The sequence below is a fragment of the Hyperolius riggenbachi genome, chromosome 4 (genome assembly GCF_040937935.1).
Source record: "Hyperolius riggenbachi isolate aHypRig1 chromosome 4, aHypRig1.pri, whole genome shotgun sequence".
Classification (NCBI taxonomy): Eukaryota; Metazoa; Chordata; class Amphibia; order Anura; family Hyperoliidae; genus Hyperolius; species Hyperolius riggenbachi.
The window spans coordinates 218,139,498-218,156,254 of NC_090649.1; the positions used below are offsets into that span (position 1 = coordinate 218,139,498).

Below are 16,757 nucleotides of genomic sequence, written 5' to 3' on the forward strand. Positions count from 1 at the left end.
TCTTAATTTTATACTAGACAGAACACCAGTAGGATTTGGCCCTAAGGCAGGATCACCAGACGTGCCAGAGAGCCAATGGATCCACAACCCCGAAAACACAGGGGAGACCTACAGCTATCTATTCTAAGAAGCCTCTCCAGGGTAAAATATGCTCGGTGTAACAGTTTACATGAGGTCTCTAGGGTGGAAAAGAACATACTTGGTTTAGTGAGAGTTCGACAACAATATGCCCACTTCCTGACCTCCTATTTCAGATTCACATTCAGCTAAAAATAGTGGTTTACTTGAGTAAGCAAAATCATTTAATGTAGAATAGAGAAAGGAAATCAGACTCTTTTTTTTCAGAGGGCTCTCTTTACATGTAGTTTCAAAAGCCGTATAAGAGAGAGAGCCAGTAGAAGGTACAATGGTGTTGAGGAAATGGAAGACCTGTTTGTGACTAGGAAGGTGGTAGGTAATGGTTTTGTATAAAATATTTTGGAGTCATGATTTTAAATGCTCTTGTAAATTGTCCAACAGTAGTAAACGTATGTAGTAACCACCATTTAAATGCTCTAGGGGAACCTCCCGGGATAAAATCAGGGTTGGAAAATCGCTCTGTCATCAGAGAAGCAGGGGATTGAAGCTGATATTTAAATCTACAGGCTTTCCATAAAGCAAAAGAAGGGACTGACATTGGGCATTGTCACCTAAGAAATGAAAAGTACAAAGACTTGGCCCACATTAATCCTCCCAGGGTCAGTGGGGATAGATCAGACTCTAAGGTTACCCAGAGGGGATTATGATCGCGACTATTAACTATGGACAGTTGAGCTAATTGAGCAGCTTTGTACTATGTAATTAGCGATGGGCATACCAAGAACTCCTTAAGCCTGAGTTAAGGTGAGGAATTTGTAATTAATTCTGGGTCGCTTTTGGTGCTAAATAAATTGTGCACGTTTGTGCAATTTGGTTCAATCACTCGCAGGGACCCTCACAGGAAGAACCCGGAACAGGTACAACAGCCGAGGGAGTCTTGGCCTTTTTGAAGGCATATAATCTAAACATTCAACTGTTGATGAGTTCATTATAGGAAAGTTGTTGCTTTCAGCACTGTTCTGATTGCAGTTTAGACTTGTAAACTCATAATGTGAGTGTAGATTCTGGTTTGCAGATTAGTGCCTGGACCTGGGTTTTGCCTGCGCTTCATGCGCTCCGGCTGTGTGTATCAGGCTGAAAGGTTTAGGTCAGTTTTCTACTAAAATGACTTCAAAAGATATTAAGAGGTTAATTGAGCTCCTTAGTAACCGTAAGTACACATCACATCATCAATCTTTGATGCAAAACTGTTTTCTTTTCTAATGACAGTGCAGGATTTGTTTATTTTGGTTCTACCACAAATTAGCCATCACAGACTGAGTTTCACATGCTTTTTAAAGCAGGGGATATCAATCATTGACAGTTGGGGCTAATTAATTCAAGTGGCAAAGAAAATTACATTATCTTTCATAATCTTTGAGTGAGCTTATCAAAGCCCAATGTACTTTGCCTAATTGTGAATATAGATTTGTTTTGTAATTTTTGTACATTTTCTATTAATAACTCAGATATTGCTTCCTTTTTTATACTGGGTGCACATGAGTTTAGTGTACTTATAAATTGGTGTTTTTTTTTTCTCCAGTAATGCTTGTTGAGACATTGTTAATGACCTATTCCATTGCAACACACAGCTGCAGCCTAGCCAACCACCAGATAAAGATTTTAGTGGTGTTATAGCTGCTGATCATAGTACAGAAAGGTGACTTACCTCTGTGCCAGGTTAAATTCCTGTATTTGGAACTTTGACATCTTGTCGCCATTAAAGGGAGTGATAAGGGAAATGTGATGTGGCCAGCTACTTACCTGGAGCTTCTTCCAGCCCCCTGAAGTCCTCCTGGTCCCTCGCCATTATTCTGTGCTACTCCATTCCTCTGTGGTTCACCTCTGAAAGCTGTCCGACTCAGCCTGTCACGGGCCACTACGCATGTATGGGCATGGCCATGCGCTTCCTCGATTCCTCAATCGTGCTGCCATGGCTGGGAGCATTTTCACAATAGCAATTTTGACTTTTTGCACAAGTGCAGAATACTCCCGGCTATGGGAGTGCATTGGAGGAGGCATGGGGCCCTTCATGCAGCTTCATAGGGGGACAGAGGAAGAACAGATTACTGCTGAATGATGGCGAGGGACCAGTAGGTCTTCAGAGGGCTGGAAAAAGCCCTAGGTAAGTGGCCTTACTACATTTCACTTAAAATTTCCTTTATGGTGCACTAGCTGATACAGTTTTCTCACAGATGACTGAAGGCCTTACACTAGATGACTTACAGCTTAATGGGATGGAAATTTGGTGCATTGCACCTAGTCATACAAATGACTTAACTTTGCAAGATTAGCAAGTGAAGAAGCACCCAATGAGTATGATGGTGTGCCCAGACCCCTTCCCCAATGTCTCCATGGGTACACCAGACAGATTTGAAGTATGGGTCGGCACCATCGGGATGACTTTTATAGCTCTTTTATTGTATAAAGCAGGGCTGCAGTGACAGACTACTGTTTCAGGCAGTAATGCTCTTTTATCAAACTGCAAATAGCCAAGACAATATAAAAATCCACACACATATCTTTAAATACACTGCCCAAGGAGTGCTGGCCAATCAGCACTTACATGGGTGGAGTCAGTGGCAGACCTGATGTGAAGCATGGCTGTCACCAGCAGTGTGCAATAAACACACCATCAACTCACCCTCCACTCGCCGACATTGCCACTCACAGGATCTATAAAATTCATTCAGGTGGTGCACACCCATCCTTCAAAAAAGACAACGTTATTGATCTTTGGAAGCTGATTTGAAAGGAACATTGAATGAATAGAAAATTACAATCTACCTGTGTCAGTCGCAACACCATTTTTAGACATCCTGAAGTATGGTCATCGAACGCCGCATTGCACTGAAAACAGTTTGACCTTGCAAAATTTCTGTCCTTGATTCTAACATTCCCTACATAAGGAGGAAAAAGGGTTTTGACATCTGTTTAGGAAGGTTTCTTTACAGTAAGTGTGGTTAAAAGGTGAAATATCCTTCCACAGGAAACAGTTCTGGCAAATTCCATATCTGCACTCAAAGAAGGCTTGGATGCATTTCTGGCATTGAAGGATATCCACAGCTATAATTATTAGGTAATTCCTGGCAAAGTTGATCGAGGGATTTATCTGGCATTGGAAGTCTAGAAGGAATTTTCCCCATTTTTAAGGCTGATTGGCCCATGCCTTGTAAAGGGTTTTACCTTCTTCTGCATCAACTGATACATGTGGATTCAGGACAGTGAGACACCACAATATTGCTTAAAGTTTTATTTATATTTGTTAATAAATGTCAATGAAAATAATTGTTGTTTGAACCTAGTGCTGTCTTTTTTGCCTTTTGTACCTTTAGTTATTTTGCGATTCTTGAACACGGAAGTGCGTGCCACTGTGTTGTTTTTCCTTGCTTCGTTAGTTTGGCAGTATGTTTTTGCAATAAAGCATTTCATTGCTTAGCTTTCATAAATAGGCATTCTGCCTAATAACCCACAACCCTATTCAAGGGAAATTGGCAAGACCTTGTGCTAAATTCCATTAGCTTGCATTGACTAATATTTTTATGACTTTCTGAGAAACAGAAAAACAAAAAATGGACACTGACATCAGATGTATTTAATAGGATTAATTTATTCTACATATACAGTATAATCTTGTTATAGTAAACTTTGGTATAGTAAACATTCAGGTATAGTGAACTAAATGTTCAGGTCCTGGTCAAGCATTGTTATAAGTATATGGGAGTAGCTCCTGCTGTTTATTGTATTTTGCGGTTTGCTGTATTGAATAGTGTGTGTAGAGTAGAATACATAAGTGCTGAACAGTGCTAGACTGGTCATTGTGTCTGGTGCATTGTCTTCTGGTTATCTCTTGCCAAGGTGTACAGTGCCTCAAGATTGACCATCAGATACTGTAGTTCCCTCTCTGATCGGATTCAACGAGAGGGATCTATTGGCTGCCATACACACTGTACACAGATTATGAATCCATTTCAGTATGAAATCCATTTAAAATCTGTGGAACCGCTGCCTGCTTCGCCATCCCCAGGCTTCCCCACATCTGTGCTGCCCGGCCGGCAACAGTAATCTCACCTGTCCGCTGGTGCATGTCCTCCAGTGTCCAGTGCTATATCTCCTTCTAGCAGGTCTCCTCCTCCGTGTGTCATTGTCTCTTCCTCTAATGTGACGAGCTGAAGCACAAAAACTAGAGGGCCGGCAGCATACACACCTGACCCGAAACCTAGTGTTTGAACATCGGTTTGTCACATGACAGGAAGAGAAGAGGACACAGGGAGGAGGAGACCCACCAGAAGAAGTTAAAGCACTGGACCCAGGAGGACACGCATCAGCGGACAGGTGAGAGTACTGCTGCTATTCAGTGTTGGTCATTGCCCAATCGAACGCCGCTAGCAATGCGCTCCGAGCAATAGAGCAAAAAAGGAAATCAATCACTCAGGCAACATTTGCGTTACCGACTTCACAGCAGATTCAATCACAGTGATCCAATCTGCTGTATAGCGAAGGTAAAATTGAGTAGTGTAAGGCCTGCTTTACTTTTTTTTTTTTCTTATAAGTTAGTCAGTGAATTGGATCATCCTGATTCAAAACTTCTTGCTTTTACTGATGGCTAACACGGTACAATACTTAACTGCTATGAGTACAATGCCTGAGAGACACATAGTCTGCAGAGGTTTATCTATCAGCTTAATAGGACAGACAGGAGGAGGTCAGTTGAGCTTTGGAGGAGATGATGTGAACATTTGAACCTGCGTCTCCCTTGCTATGGATGGACTTTGCAGTTATAGTCATGTGGATTTGTATTCTTTGTTGCTGTTTGTAGCTGGGGAATATTTGCTCATGACTATGCTAACTGGACTGTTGATAAATTCTGGAAGAATCGAGAATGCATTATTAAATTTTTCCATCGCGGTTGCCTATCTAACCAGCGTCACACAACCATATCTTCACACCCCCTTTATATTGCTCTGTATTCTGCTCAGTTCACATTCTACCAAAAGCATTCCATTTAGGGGAATGAAATGGAATGGATCCTATGCAAAGCAATAGGCTCTGTTCACATCAGTCCACTCGTAATGGATCTGTTCGGATTAACAGATCTGTCAGAGATGTGTCGCAGATATACCAATCGTTAAAAACTGTTCCATTTGAAACTGAAAATGGATTACTTTTTATTGGACCAATTTTTGATTGATGCAGTGTGAACAGAGCCTTAGACACCAATATTATTGTGTAGTGTTCTATACATGCCTCCACCCCTGGGGAGCAGTTTGAGTACTTGCCCAAGGCACTACTTCTCTCCCCTCCCCCACAGAGATTGACATGAATGTGCTTGTTTACGGCCTGAGCCCACTGACTCAGTTGTGTCCGCTTTTCAGTTACAGATCAATGTTACAGATGCTGAAAAGCGGACACAACTGCGTTAGTGGGCCCAAGCCCCTAAAGGACAACTGTAACAAGAGAGATATGGGGGCTGCCATTTTTATTTCCTTTTAACCAATACCAGTTGCCTGGCAGCCCTGCTGATCCTCTGCATAGTATACTTTTAGCCATAGACCCTGAACAAGCATGCAGCATACCAGGTGTTTCTGACATTGTCAGATCTGACAAGATTAACTTCATGCTTTTTTCTGGTGTTAAGACACTACTGCAGCCAAATAGACCAGCAGGGCTGCCGGGCAACTGGTATTGATTAAAAGGAAATAAATATGGCAGACTCCATATCACTCTTGTTACAGTTGTCCTTTAAAGTTGGCTCTGATTCTCTGTCTCCTCGTCACCTAGTGTCTGTCTTTAATACTGACCACCCATACATGAATTCATCACAGACCATGATTTCCATGTGGCACAACAGTCTCTTGATCATTATCTGGTGATGAATGATTATGTGGGAGGATGGAATTTTGGACAGGCAGACAGCAAGTGAAGAGTAGATAGAAAGGCAGACGGGGTCCATGAGAAACCTTCTCATCCAGTGAAACATATGCACCCTCCTAAACAGAGGAAATGTTACACAGAGCCACTGAAAGATCATTGTGGAACTCTGGTTGGTAAAGGTTGTATTAGAACATTGTGTTAGAAGTAAATTAGCTCTATTCTGCTATGTGAATTGCCATTTGGTATGGGGCTTCCGATGGGGGAAGATTTACTTGAGTATTTGCTCTAAGGAGGTCCTGAACTTTACCTTGTAAGGGGGATTAAGCTTTGTACACACAGGGACGGCGCTACCGTAGAGGCAAAGGAGGCAGCTGCCCCAGGGCCCCAGAGCTTGTAGGGGCCCCCAGTGGCTACAAGAGGAAAAAAAATTTCAAACCGGCCTTATAGTTTTTGAGAAAATCGATTTTAAAGTTTCAAAGGAAAAAAAATTCACATTTAAAAACCTGCCGACTTTAATGGTTAATAGCAAATCCACCTTAAATGCTAGAAACCCTAAATTTACAGGATATGTTAAGGAGATCATTAGGAATACGAGGAAAAAACAATTTTTCAAAAAGATCTTCTAGTTTTTGAGAAAATCGATTTTAAAGTTTCAAAGGAAAAAAGTATACTTTTAAATGCGGTAAATGTAACTTTTAGTAGCAAACCTAACGGTAGTGTAATTTTCCATGCATCAAACGAAAGCACAATAAATTTCCTGACGGGGTTTCCAGGGGCTCTATACGCAGCCGCAGCGCTTTGGCCAGGGATCGCTATACAGCCGCAATATGGCTGTATGAAGATCCCTGGCATTTTTTCCTATTTTTCCAATATTTTTTTTTATGTTTAGAGTGTGGAAATTTAAAAAAAAAAAATTATGTGGGGTCCCCCCTCCTGAAACTTTTTAACCCCTTGTCCCCCATGCAGGCTGGGGTAGCCAGAATATGGAGCTCTGACCGATAGGGGCTTCACACCCTGACTATACCAGCTGCAAAAAAGGTCCCTTAATGACGATTTTTGTTCCGGGGTATCTGTTGGGGGGGGGGGGGGGGGGGGCAGGTTTATTTTGCCCTGGGGCCCCCTTGTTGCTTAAACCGGCCCTGTGTACACACACTCAGTAAATGTCACCCTATCATGGACCAATTGTTAGGGTGACAGTTCAGGAAGTGAGTGCTGTATAGAAATGTTGTGCTATAGCCAAGCAGCATGTACTTCTCAATGGAAAGAGGAAGAGGGACAGGCGGTGTGGGAAAAGATCAGGTGGATTGCTATATGTCATGGGGGACCTGTACAGTTATATAATAGAATCCAGTAATACACTGGGTAGGTATGCAGTGTCTTGCCCAATGTCTCCTTACTAAATAGGTGCTGGCTTACTGGCAGGTAGAGCCAAGATTTGAACCCTGATCTCCTGTGTCTCCTGTCAACAACAACAAATAACATTTGTAAAGCGCTTTTCTCCCGTGGCACTCAAAGCGCATAAGCATGGCTCCGACCATTGTGGTACAGAGGAAGAATTTTATAAAACTGGAAATGCCAGGCTAAACAGGTGGCTTTTCAGTCTGGATTTGAATAGCTCCAGGGATGGTGCTGTCTTTACTGGGTGTGGTAGGGAGTTCCAAAGAGTAGGGGCAGCATGACAGAAGGCTCTATCTCCAGATTTTTTGAGGTGCACTCTAGGAGTGACCAAGTTTATAGAACTTGCTGATCTGAGGTTGTGAGAGGTGTGGTGCAGCTTCAGCAAGTCCTTCATGTATCCAGGGCCCAGATTGTGCAGGGATTTGAATGTCAGCAGTCCAATCTTGAAGAGTATTCTCCATTCTACTTGTAGCCAGTGCAGTGAGCGAAGGGTCGGTGTAATGTGACAGTGGCGAGGCTGGTTTGTTAGCAATCTGGCAGCAGAATTCTGCACTAATTGCAGGCGACGCAGGTCCTTTTTGGGGAGGCCAGCATAAAGGGCATTGCAGTAGTCCAGCCGTGATGTGATGAAGGCGTGGACTAGGGTTGGAAGATCCTCTGGGGGAATCAGATGTTTAATCTTTGCAATGTTCTTCAGATGAAAGAAGGAAGATTTAACTACAGATTAAATTTGGTTTCTGAAACTCAATTCCCCATCGATTAGTACGCCAAGGCTGCGCACAAGGTTGGAGCTGTTTATGTCTGAATTCCCAATCCTGATTGGTGTTGCTTTAGGATAGAGCTGTTTTGATGGCGAGTGCTGGCTTTGGACTAGCAGGACCTCAGTTTTGTCAGCATTCAGTTTCAACCAGTTATCATTCATCCATGCCTGTAGCTCAGCTAAGAAAGAGTTTATTTTTGGGGTAGGGTCTGTTCCACCAGGTTTGAAGGACAGGTATAGCTGTGTGTCATCGGTGTAGCAGTGGTACGTCAGGCCATGACGTAGGATAAGTGTACCGAGTGGCAACAGGTAGATTGCAAACAGCAGAGGGGATAGGATTGATCCTTGTGGCACTCCGAATTGTAGAGGTGCAGGTTTGGACATTATAGGTCCTAGGGATACTCTCTGTGTTCTGTCAGTCAGGAATGATCTGAACCACTGGATGACTGATCCACTGATGCCACAGTACTCCTGCAGTCTGTTAAGCAGGATTTCATGGTCAACTGTATCAAAAGCCGCTGAGAGATCCAACAGGATTAGGATGGAGCATTCCCCTCTGTCCCTTGCCATGAGCAGATCGTTGCAGACTTGGATGAGGGCTGTTTCACAGCTGTGGTGTTTCTTAAAGCCAGATTGTAGAGGGTCCAGGATGTTGTTTACTGACAGCCTGGTTTCAAGTTGCAGATAGACAGCCTTTTCAATAACTTTACCTAAGAAGGGGAGGTTGGAGACAGGTCTGTAGCTGCTCATAGCATCTGGATCCATGGAAGGTTTTTTAAGAAGGGGCTTGATGATTCCTTCTTTTAGAGAGGTAGGAAACCTCCCTGCTTGCAGAGAGCAATTTACTATTTTGTGAAATGCTGGACCAAGCAGGTCAGGGCATTTCAGCATATGTTTAGTTGGTCCAGGGTCCAGGTCGCAGGTTGTCTGGCGGAGGCGGCGGAGGATGTCTGAGATCTCTTCCTCACTAATACTTTTGAAGTCAGTCCAGGGTGTTAGGTTGTTTTTGCAACTATTTCCAGGCGTTGTATAAGTCTTAGGTGCTGTGGACTGAATGAGTGACCGAATAGAGGATACTTTGTCAGCAAAGTAGCAAGCAAATTTCTCGCATAGCTCCTTTGAGGGAGTTATAGTAGGTTTTAGACAGGATGGATTACATAGTCTATCAACTGTGCGGAATAGTTGGGCTGGTCTGTTGGCGGCCTTTGCGATCTCCTGTGATAGGTAGGAGGATTTTTTCTTGGTGATCACATTTTGGTAGCTTTCCAGGTGAGAGAGAAGGGTGTGTTAATCTTTTGAATTCTGAGATTTTCGCCACTTCCTTTCTAGTCTGGCGCACTTCATTCTTTAGGTCCTTTAGTGAGCTGTCAAACCACCGTGCATGGTGAAGTGGTGTAGACCGTTTAATGCAAACTGGAGCAAGGGCGTCATAGGCAGATGACACTGCATGGTTGTACATCAGGACCATGGAGTCTGGGTCTGCGCAATGATTGGTTAATGCGTCGAAGCCCTTAACCAGTACACTATCCATTTGTCACTTCAGATGTGCTTTAATTGACTCTAAACATTATTCCCATCTGTTAATTGCTGTATTTCTTATTTTCGTTTGTGAATATGAAGAAAAACTGATGATGATAGAAAGGACCAGAGTGGTTTGAATTGTAAAACTGTGTTGTTTGCTTATCAATTTTTATGGTATGTGTGACACACATGCGTTGTTCGACTCGTATTTTGCTGGAACACCTTGTTTTATTCAGCTTTAGCATGTCATAGTCTCTGTGTTTACAGTCTTTTGCTGAATCCAGATTTGTGCATGGCCAGCATACAGCTAACCTACAAAAACTGCATAAACTTGGTGCTTGGGTCAGTCACCAGACAGTGTGGAATTCATTGATCTGGCTTTATGATCATAGCTGCCATCCAATTCATATTGGAATTTGGAACCCTACTTGCATGGTACTGTAAGTACAGTGTATGTGCTGACGGTATAGATGCAAGTCATCTAAAATGGTAAGATAAGTTCATAATTCAGCTCCACCTCAGGACAGGTTCAACCAGAGACAGGATCACCAGCAAGTCTAATGACCCCGGGACTGGCTAATTCTAAATACATGTAACACTGGCTGAAGGAGAATACACAAGAAGTCAGTACGACGATTGTCAGTAATGCAGCAGCACTGATGTGCAAATGGAACTTTGTTTTTAACTGTCCCAACCCCACCCCCGCAACCCAACTAAGGTTCTTCTTTCCTGTAAACTTCAAGCCTTCCTTTCCTTAGGAGTACTCAAAGCCTGCCCCCTCCGCCAGGTTGCAATGGTTACAACTGTGCTTCTTTAACTACTACTTTAACTGCTATACAGTATAAAATAATATGCTGATCTTGGCAGAAAAGGGTGAAATGGCTGAACAGTGGTTGAGTGACTTATTTTTCAAGGTATTTATTTATCGCTAGATATTTAAAGTACCATTATCATGAAACATTTGTCTAAGAGACAGAGTGAAATGTAAGGCAAACAACGTTTTTACCATGTAGCTACAGTTGACTGGTGCTATGCTACTTTTTGGAGGAAACTGGTTTGTCTGTAATGTTGTTTTCTTTATTTACTATGTGGTCTTTCATAATTTATCCTGTTGCTAGGAAGGAATTTGTTCTCAAGTTCAACTACTAGTTCAACTACTACCAACAAGTACAACTACTGATTATATCATATGTGATGAAAAAGTAGTGTACGTTTTGCTACATGATAAAAAATGGTGGATGCAGGTAGAACTCCTGTTATCTTACAAATGGTTGCTTTCAAGGTTATTTACTGTGCACTATTCAGGAAAAAGTAATGTCTTCATTCTGTGCAGGATAAAGCATTTATCATGGATGTGTTCACAAAACTATATCACGGCATTGTAACAGAAACTAACCTTAGTCTTACGATGCTCACACATTAATAGATGGGCAGCAGATGTGGCCAAAAGATCAATCCCTTTCAGATTAGAATTCGATCAGAGGGGGTTCAAATTCTTCAACTCACTGGACATAGATTGTAAATAGCTTTCAGCATAAATTATGTATTGAATTGCAGCTCAAAGCAGTGCAACACTATGGGCTGTCAATCTATTGCTGCTTCAGACTCACCGCCAATCATTGTCTGATTGATTTTCAGACAAAATCAATTGAATTATCGAGCAGGCTGGCACATTGGTAAATAGATTGCTAGCTGATTCGATTAGAGTGATACAATCTGTTGGTAATCAATGGGAAAAATTTCAGGTGAATTTGAATTAAAAAAGTTAATTTACTCGCCCTTAAAGAGGATCTGAGATAAACTTTTACTCATTGCATAATTGTGTTCCTTTCCTATAGTTTATAGGGCATTCCTCAAGCCAAATACTTTTTTTGTTTTGTTTTAATACTCTAATTCCCTATAAACTAAACAAGACTCGCCCACAGCTGCTTTTGTGCTTTGGCACTGTAGCAAGGGCTTATGGGAGCTCAGTCTGGGCAGGAGGAGGAGGTTACTATCCATTGATTTCAGAGGCATCTCCAGCCCTCAGCCTGTGACAATGTGACAAACAGAACATGGCTCCCCTCATTGTATCACAGGAATAAACTATCTAAACTTGAGATAAGATATATTGACAAGTTACTTGTTATAGATAGTTATTCATCTCGGATCCGCTTTAGTCTGAGACTGAAGCTCTGTGGCCACTCCCAGCTACGGCCTGCCCCGGCATGGTGGGCCGTGCGTAGTTTCTTTATTTTAATTTTGCTAGTACCAACAGAGCATAGACCAGTAGAGCATTACCAGAATTAAATTATGATTTATGGGAAAACATGTGGCCAGATATGTGTAAGATTTATACGTATCCTATGAGGTCGATGCCTATGCTGCATGGCTGTAGTACCTTAGGCAGAAGCCTCTCCGAAGTGGAAGAAGAGACATGTTTCAGGGCCCGGAATAGGCAACTATCCTAGCTCTCCCTGTGCTACTCTGCATTATAGAGGGTGGAAGGCTGGGAGACAGAAGTGTATGTGGCACTGCCACACACAAATAGAGAAGAAGAATGGGTGGGTAAAAAATAACTATAACTTCCTTTCATTGGAAATTTTGGAATATGTACCCGAATTGGTTCTGTCTTGTTCAGCTATAGTTCTTACATCATCCCACTTTGTTCATCTATAAACTGAAGAGCAGATCATTTACAATCTTTGTTTTTACAACTGGGGCTCATCAGATGCCTTTAAAGCAAGGCATGGCTGTGGACATTATGAACTTCTGCATTCTTACTAAAATGACACATGCTTTTGGTACAAATCAGTTGTTTGCCGTCTGCTTAAGAACAAAAGTGAGATTTTTCTTTGGTTGTTTACCAGCATGGGTTTCAGGGTAATGCCTGTGCTGCATGGCTGTAATACTTGAGTCAGAAGCCTAGTCTTACTAACTTATTTACTTTTTTTTGTCAAGATGTAAAGAACTGTGGCAGAAACTCGGAGACAACAACCGCTTGTAGTGGGTTTGGGAAGATAAAGCTATTGTCTCCTACACTTACTACAGTGTCTTGACTCAGACAGGAAGTGACTACAGTGTGACCCTCACTGATAAGAAATTCCCCTTTTTTACCTCTTTCTTGCTCTCAGAAGCCATTTTCTGTTAGGAAAGTGTTTTATAGTTGGAATTTCTTATCAGTGAGGGTCACACTGTAGTCACTTCCTGTCTGAGTCAGGACTGAGTCAGCCACTTACATACCTGATATTTAACTCTTTCAGGCAGAGAAAGAAAAAAAGGAACACAGCATAGTTATCTGTGTGCTAGGCACTGTACATACACATGTCTATCTCATTATGTCACATTTCAGTTGTGGTATCCTTTAAAGTCTGAAATTCCAGAAGTGAACCAGAGGAGGGGCCGAAGCATTGGTGAGTGGCTGCGTGGGCACAGGATGTCTGCAAGGGACAATTAGAAAACCCTGGGAAAGTTCAGCTCATTTTCCCCCGACCCCCCCCCCCCCTTCCTCCCCTTACAGTATTCCTTTAAAGAGACACTGAAGCGGAAAAAAAAAATATGATATAGTGAATTGGTTGTGTACTATGAATAATTACTAGAAGATTAGCAGCAAAGAAAATATCCTCATATTTTTATTTTCAGGTATACAGTGTTTTTTCTAACATTGCATCATTCTCTAATATGTGCAGATTACACAACATTCAAAATGATTCTTTCAGAGCAGTCTGTGAACTAATGACCTCTCCTCTGGCATAGAAAAAGTAATTAGTTCACTTACAGTTGAGATAATCAAAGTCAGATAACAGCCCTCTCCACGACTTTGAAAGTCGTAGAGATTAATGGCTTTTTTGCATAGAGATAACAACTAGAGTTTCTTAACTCTTCCTGTACTGGAAACAATTAGACTGATATATCTGATCTTAATGTTTTATTTCTTAGCTGTACTACACATACAAATCATTATATCATCATTTTTTTTCGCTTCAGTGTCTCTTTAAGGGTAACCCCCAATTCCTCAGAATTATTTTGTTCAAGCTTGTCACTTTTTTTTGTTCTTTCAGATTCTGTGGTCTTTGGAGCGTGGACACTGGCTTCCTGAAGAACCGTATGAGCTGTCAGACCACTTCCCAGGAGCAACAGTAAGTGATGGCACATTGCCTGGCCAAATGACATGCTGAATTCCAATTTCCATGCATTTACAATTATGATCAATGGCATGAATATTTACAGAGTTTGATGCAAACAGTGGTCACCACTGACCTTGGTTTAGTTTCAAGTTCCACATTATCTTCTGCAAACTAAAAATGAATCCTGCTAATTGATTATCCATATGGAACTTCAAGATCTGCACCGTCAAAATAATATCTTTGAGTATAAAAATTAAAACATGATAAAATAGCGTGGGTCAGAGATGACGCACAGGCGTTTTGGACTTCCACAGTCCTTTCTCAAACCTTCATGGACCCAGATGAAGGTTTGAGTGTGGGTCCTTGAAGGTTTGAGAAAGGACTGTGGAAGTCCAAAACGCCTGTGCATCATCTCTGACCCACGCTATTTTATCATGTTTTAATTTTTATACTTCATAAAGATATTATTTTGACGGTGCGGATCTTGAAGTTCCATTACGTACTGCTTGTTGCTCCAGAGTGGATCCCTGCACGTCAATTTGTTACATTGGTGCAAGAACAAATTTGAAATTGATTATCCATAGTTATTTGCATCTGTTTAAGTGATATGGACTCTTCAAATTCCTTATTGTCCATCATGATTTAATGGAGGCAGTTATCTATATAACTGTGCAATGGTTTTGTTTCCGTTATAACCATATGCATGCTGCATTTACAGTAAAGACCAACAAACCAAACAAAGAAAGTTAAATACAGTTGCATCTCACATTTGTTTAAAAAGAAACCTATATCATTTTCCTTTGTAAAAGCAAGGTGCATTCTGGTCATTGAGTTGGCACTTGATGTGAGGCTAGCAGCTCCTAGCCCCTTGTTGTTGATACATCTCCAGATGAGCTTCTGTCTTTCACTCCAGGGCCACTCCAACCTTTTCTCTCATGGACAGTCATATTGATGGTTGTGATATGCAAAATACACCGTACAAGAGCTGCAGTGTGTGTTGTTGGGTGTACAGGGCCGGATTTGTACTTTTTACCACCCTAGGCCCGTTGTCAACTCCCCCCCCCCCCCTTCCCTTTTCCTTCTGCTCATCCTAACTTCCTAAAGCATTTAGGCCGGTCATGGGACGTTTCTATCCTATCCCAAAGGTCCCCTCCAGTGCTGCCCTGTAGCCGCAGCTCAGATAAAACTTCAGAGTAGCACAGCAGAGCAATTTTAAAGGAAACCTGTAGCGAAAAAAATCTGCCATTGGGATAGATTTACCTCGGGGGAGGGGGGGTTGAGGATGAAGCCTCTAGAATCTAATGAAGCTTCCCCTGTCCTTCTCTGCTGCCCCGATTCAGCACTGCCACCCCCACCCCCATCCCCTTTCCCAGTGAAATGAACAATATATTTACACTGAGCTTCATGCAGGCGCAGTGTCAGCTCCTTGCTCAGGCTCTGGCGTAAATAGCCGAGCCCGATTGGATCTGCTTTACAGCACAGACGCAAGCCGACCACAAGGGGGCACAGTACAGCAGACCTGATCGGACTCCACTATTTCTGCCGGAGTCCAAGCGGAAAGCAGCTACTGCACCTGCACTAGGTGCACTATTCAGGGCGACCCAGCGGTGGAAGCTGTAGTGTGCCTGGGCCGAGTTTCCAGGGGGCCAGAGCTGAATCAGGGGTTCTAAGGAGGACGATGGAAGCCTCAGTGTCTAGAGGCTTCCCCCTCCAGAGTAATATAACCCCCGGGGCACTTTTTTCACTACAGATACTCTTTAATGCAGTGGGGTGCTATGCAGCAGCATTCTTCTATACAGCACCTGACCTGTCAAATGACATGCAAGAACACCTGGGAGCTGTGCAGAAGTATGCAGCATAAGGCCTGGTTCACATTGGAACTAAAAACCGCACTGTTAGTGGATGGTGACGGAACAGATTCTAACGGATCCAATTAACCTATTAATCCGTTCCCATTGCTCTGTTAGAATGGATCCGTTCCTCCGAACGTACTGAAAACTTGTGTCTACAATTTTTCCGGATCAAAGGACACACATTGACCATGTGCTAACGGAACAGATAAATTATTGATACCTTTAAAAAACGTATCCGTTTTATGCCTCTTGCACACTACATGCAATTACAATTGTTTATACAATCCAATTTTTGATTCTGATTAAAAACATAGCAGCATGCAGTACTTTTTTAAATCAGATTCATAAATTGGATCGTATAAGAAAAAAAAAATCAGAATCACATGTAGTATACAAGAGGCCTGAGACAGATACGTTTTTACACGGACCAGTTTTTTATCTACAGTGTGAGCCGAGCCTTAAAGTGACCAGAGATGAGTCATGTGGCTGTTTTTTTTACTTACCTGGGGCTTCCTCCAGCCCCAGAAGCACGGATGCGTCCCTCGCCGTCCTCACGCAAGCCTCCCGCAGTCTGCCCAGAATCCTCGTTCTGCCACAATAAAACGGTAGAGGGCTCAGTCTGACTGAGTGACGTCAGCCGCAGAAGGTCCGCACAAGCGCAGAAGGCCCCCTGATGACGTCACACAGCCGCTTACTGGAGAAGATTGCGGCTTAACGGAGGACCCGCAGGAGGATGGCGAAGGACGCATCTATGCTTATGGATCTGGAGGCAGCCCTGGGTAAGTAAAAAAAACAGCCACAAGACTCATCTCTGGGTCACTTAAAGTGTCTAGGTGTAATGAACAGAGGATAGTTTGGATCTGCCATTGGAATAGGAAGAAGACCATGCTGTGCTGGATAGGGAGAGGGTGTCAGTGGTAAGGGATTTCACACACTGGTTTCTAGTTTTACAGCAATGTGCTGTAGTTGTAGTGTAGATGTACAGAAATGTGCTGCCTGGCTGTGAGCCTCCCCTCCTGCCCAGAGGAACGTAAACTTACTTTTCTTTCAAGGTCTGCACCTCTGCCCTGGGAGTCTATTCATCACTCCCAGCGCAGCGGCATAACAAACCCTCTCTACCAGTATTTC

At 42.6% G+C, this 16,757-nt stretch overlaps 1 protein-coding gene across 6 annotated transcripts in view; it reads left to right on the forward strand.

The window, feature by feature from the left end:
- The window catches only part of MCPH1 (microcephalin 1), a 664,091-nt gene that overhangs the window by 338,383 nt on the left and 308,951 nt on the right, over positions 1–16,757 (forward strand). For all 6 annotated transcript variants that reach the window (XR_011031423.1, XM_068281351.1, XM_068281349.1 and 3 more), the window contains one exon: positions 13,711–13,788. Coding sequence is in view for 5 of the 6 variants with exons in the window: in XM_068281351.1 (XP_068137452.1) it covers positions 13,711–13,788 (78 nt within the window). In the remaining variant the exon portion in view is untranslated. The remainder of the gene's footprint in view (positions 1–13,710; positions 13,789–16,757) is intronic.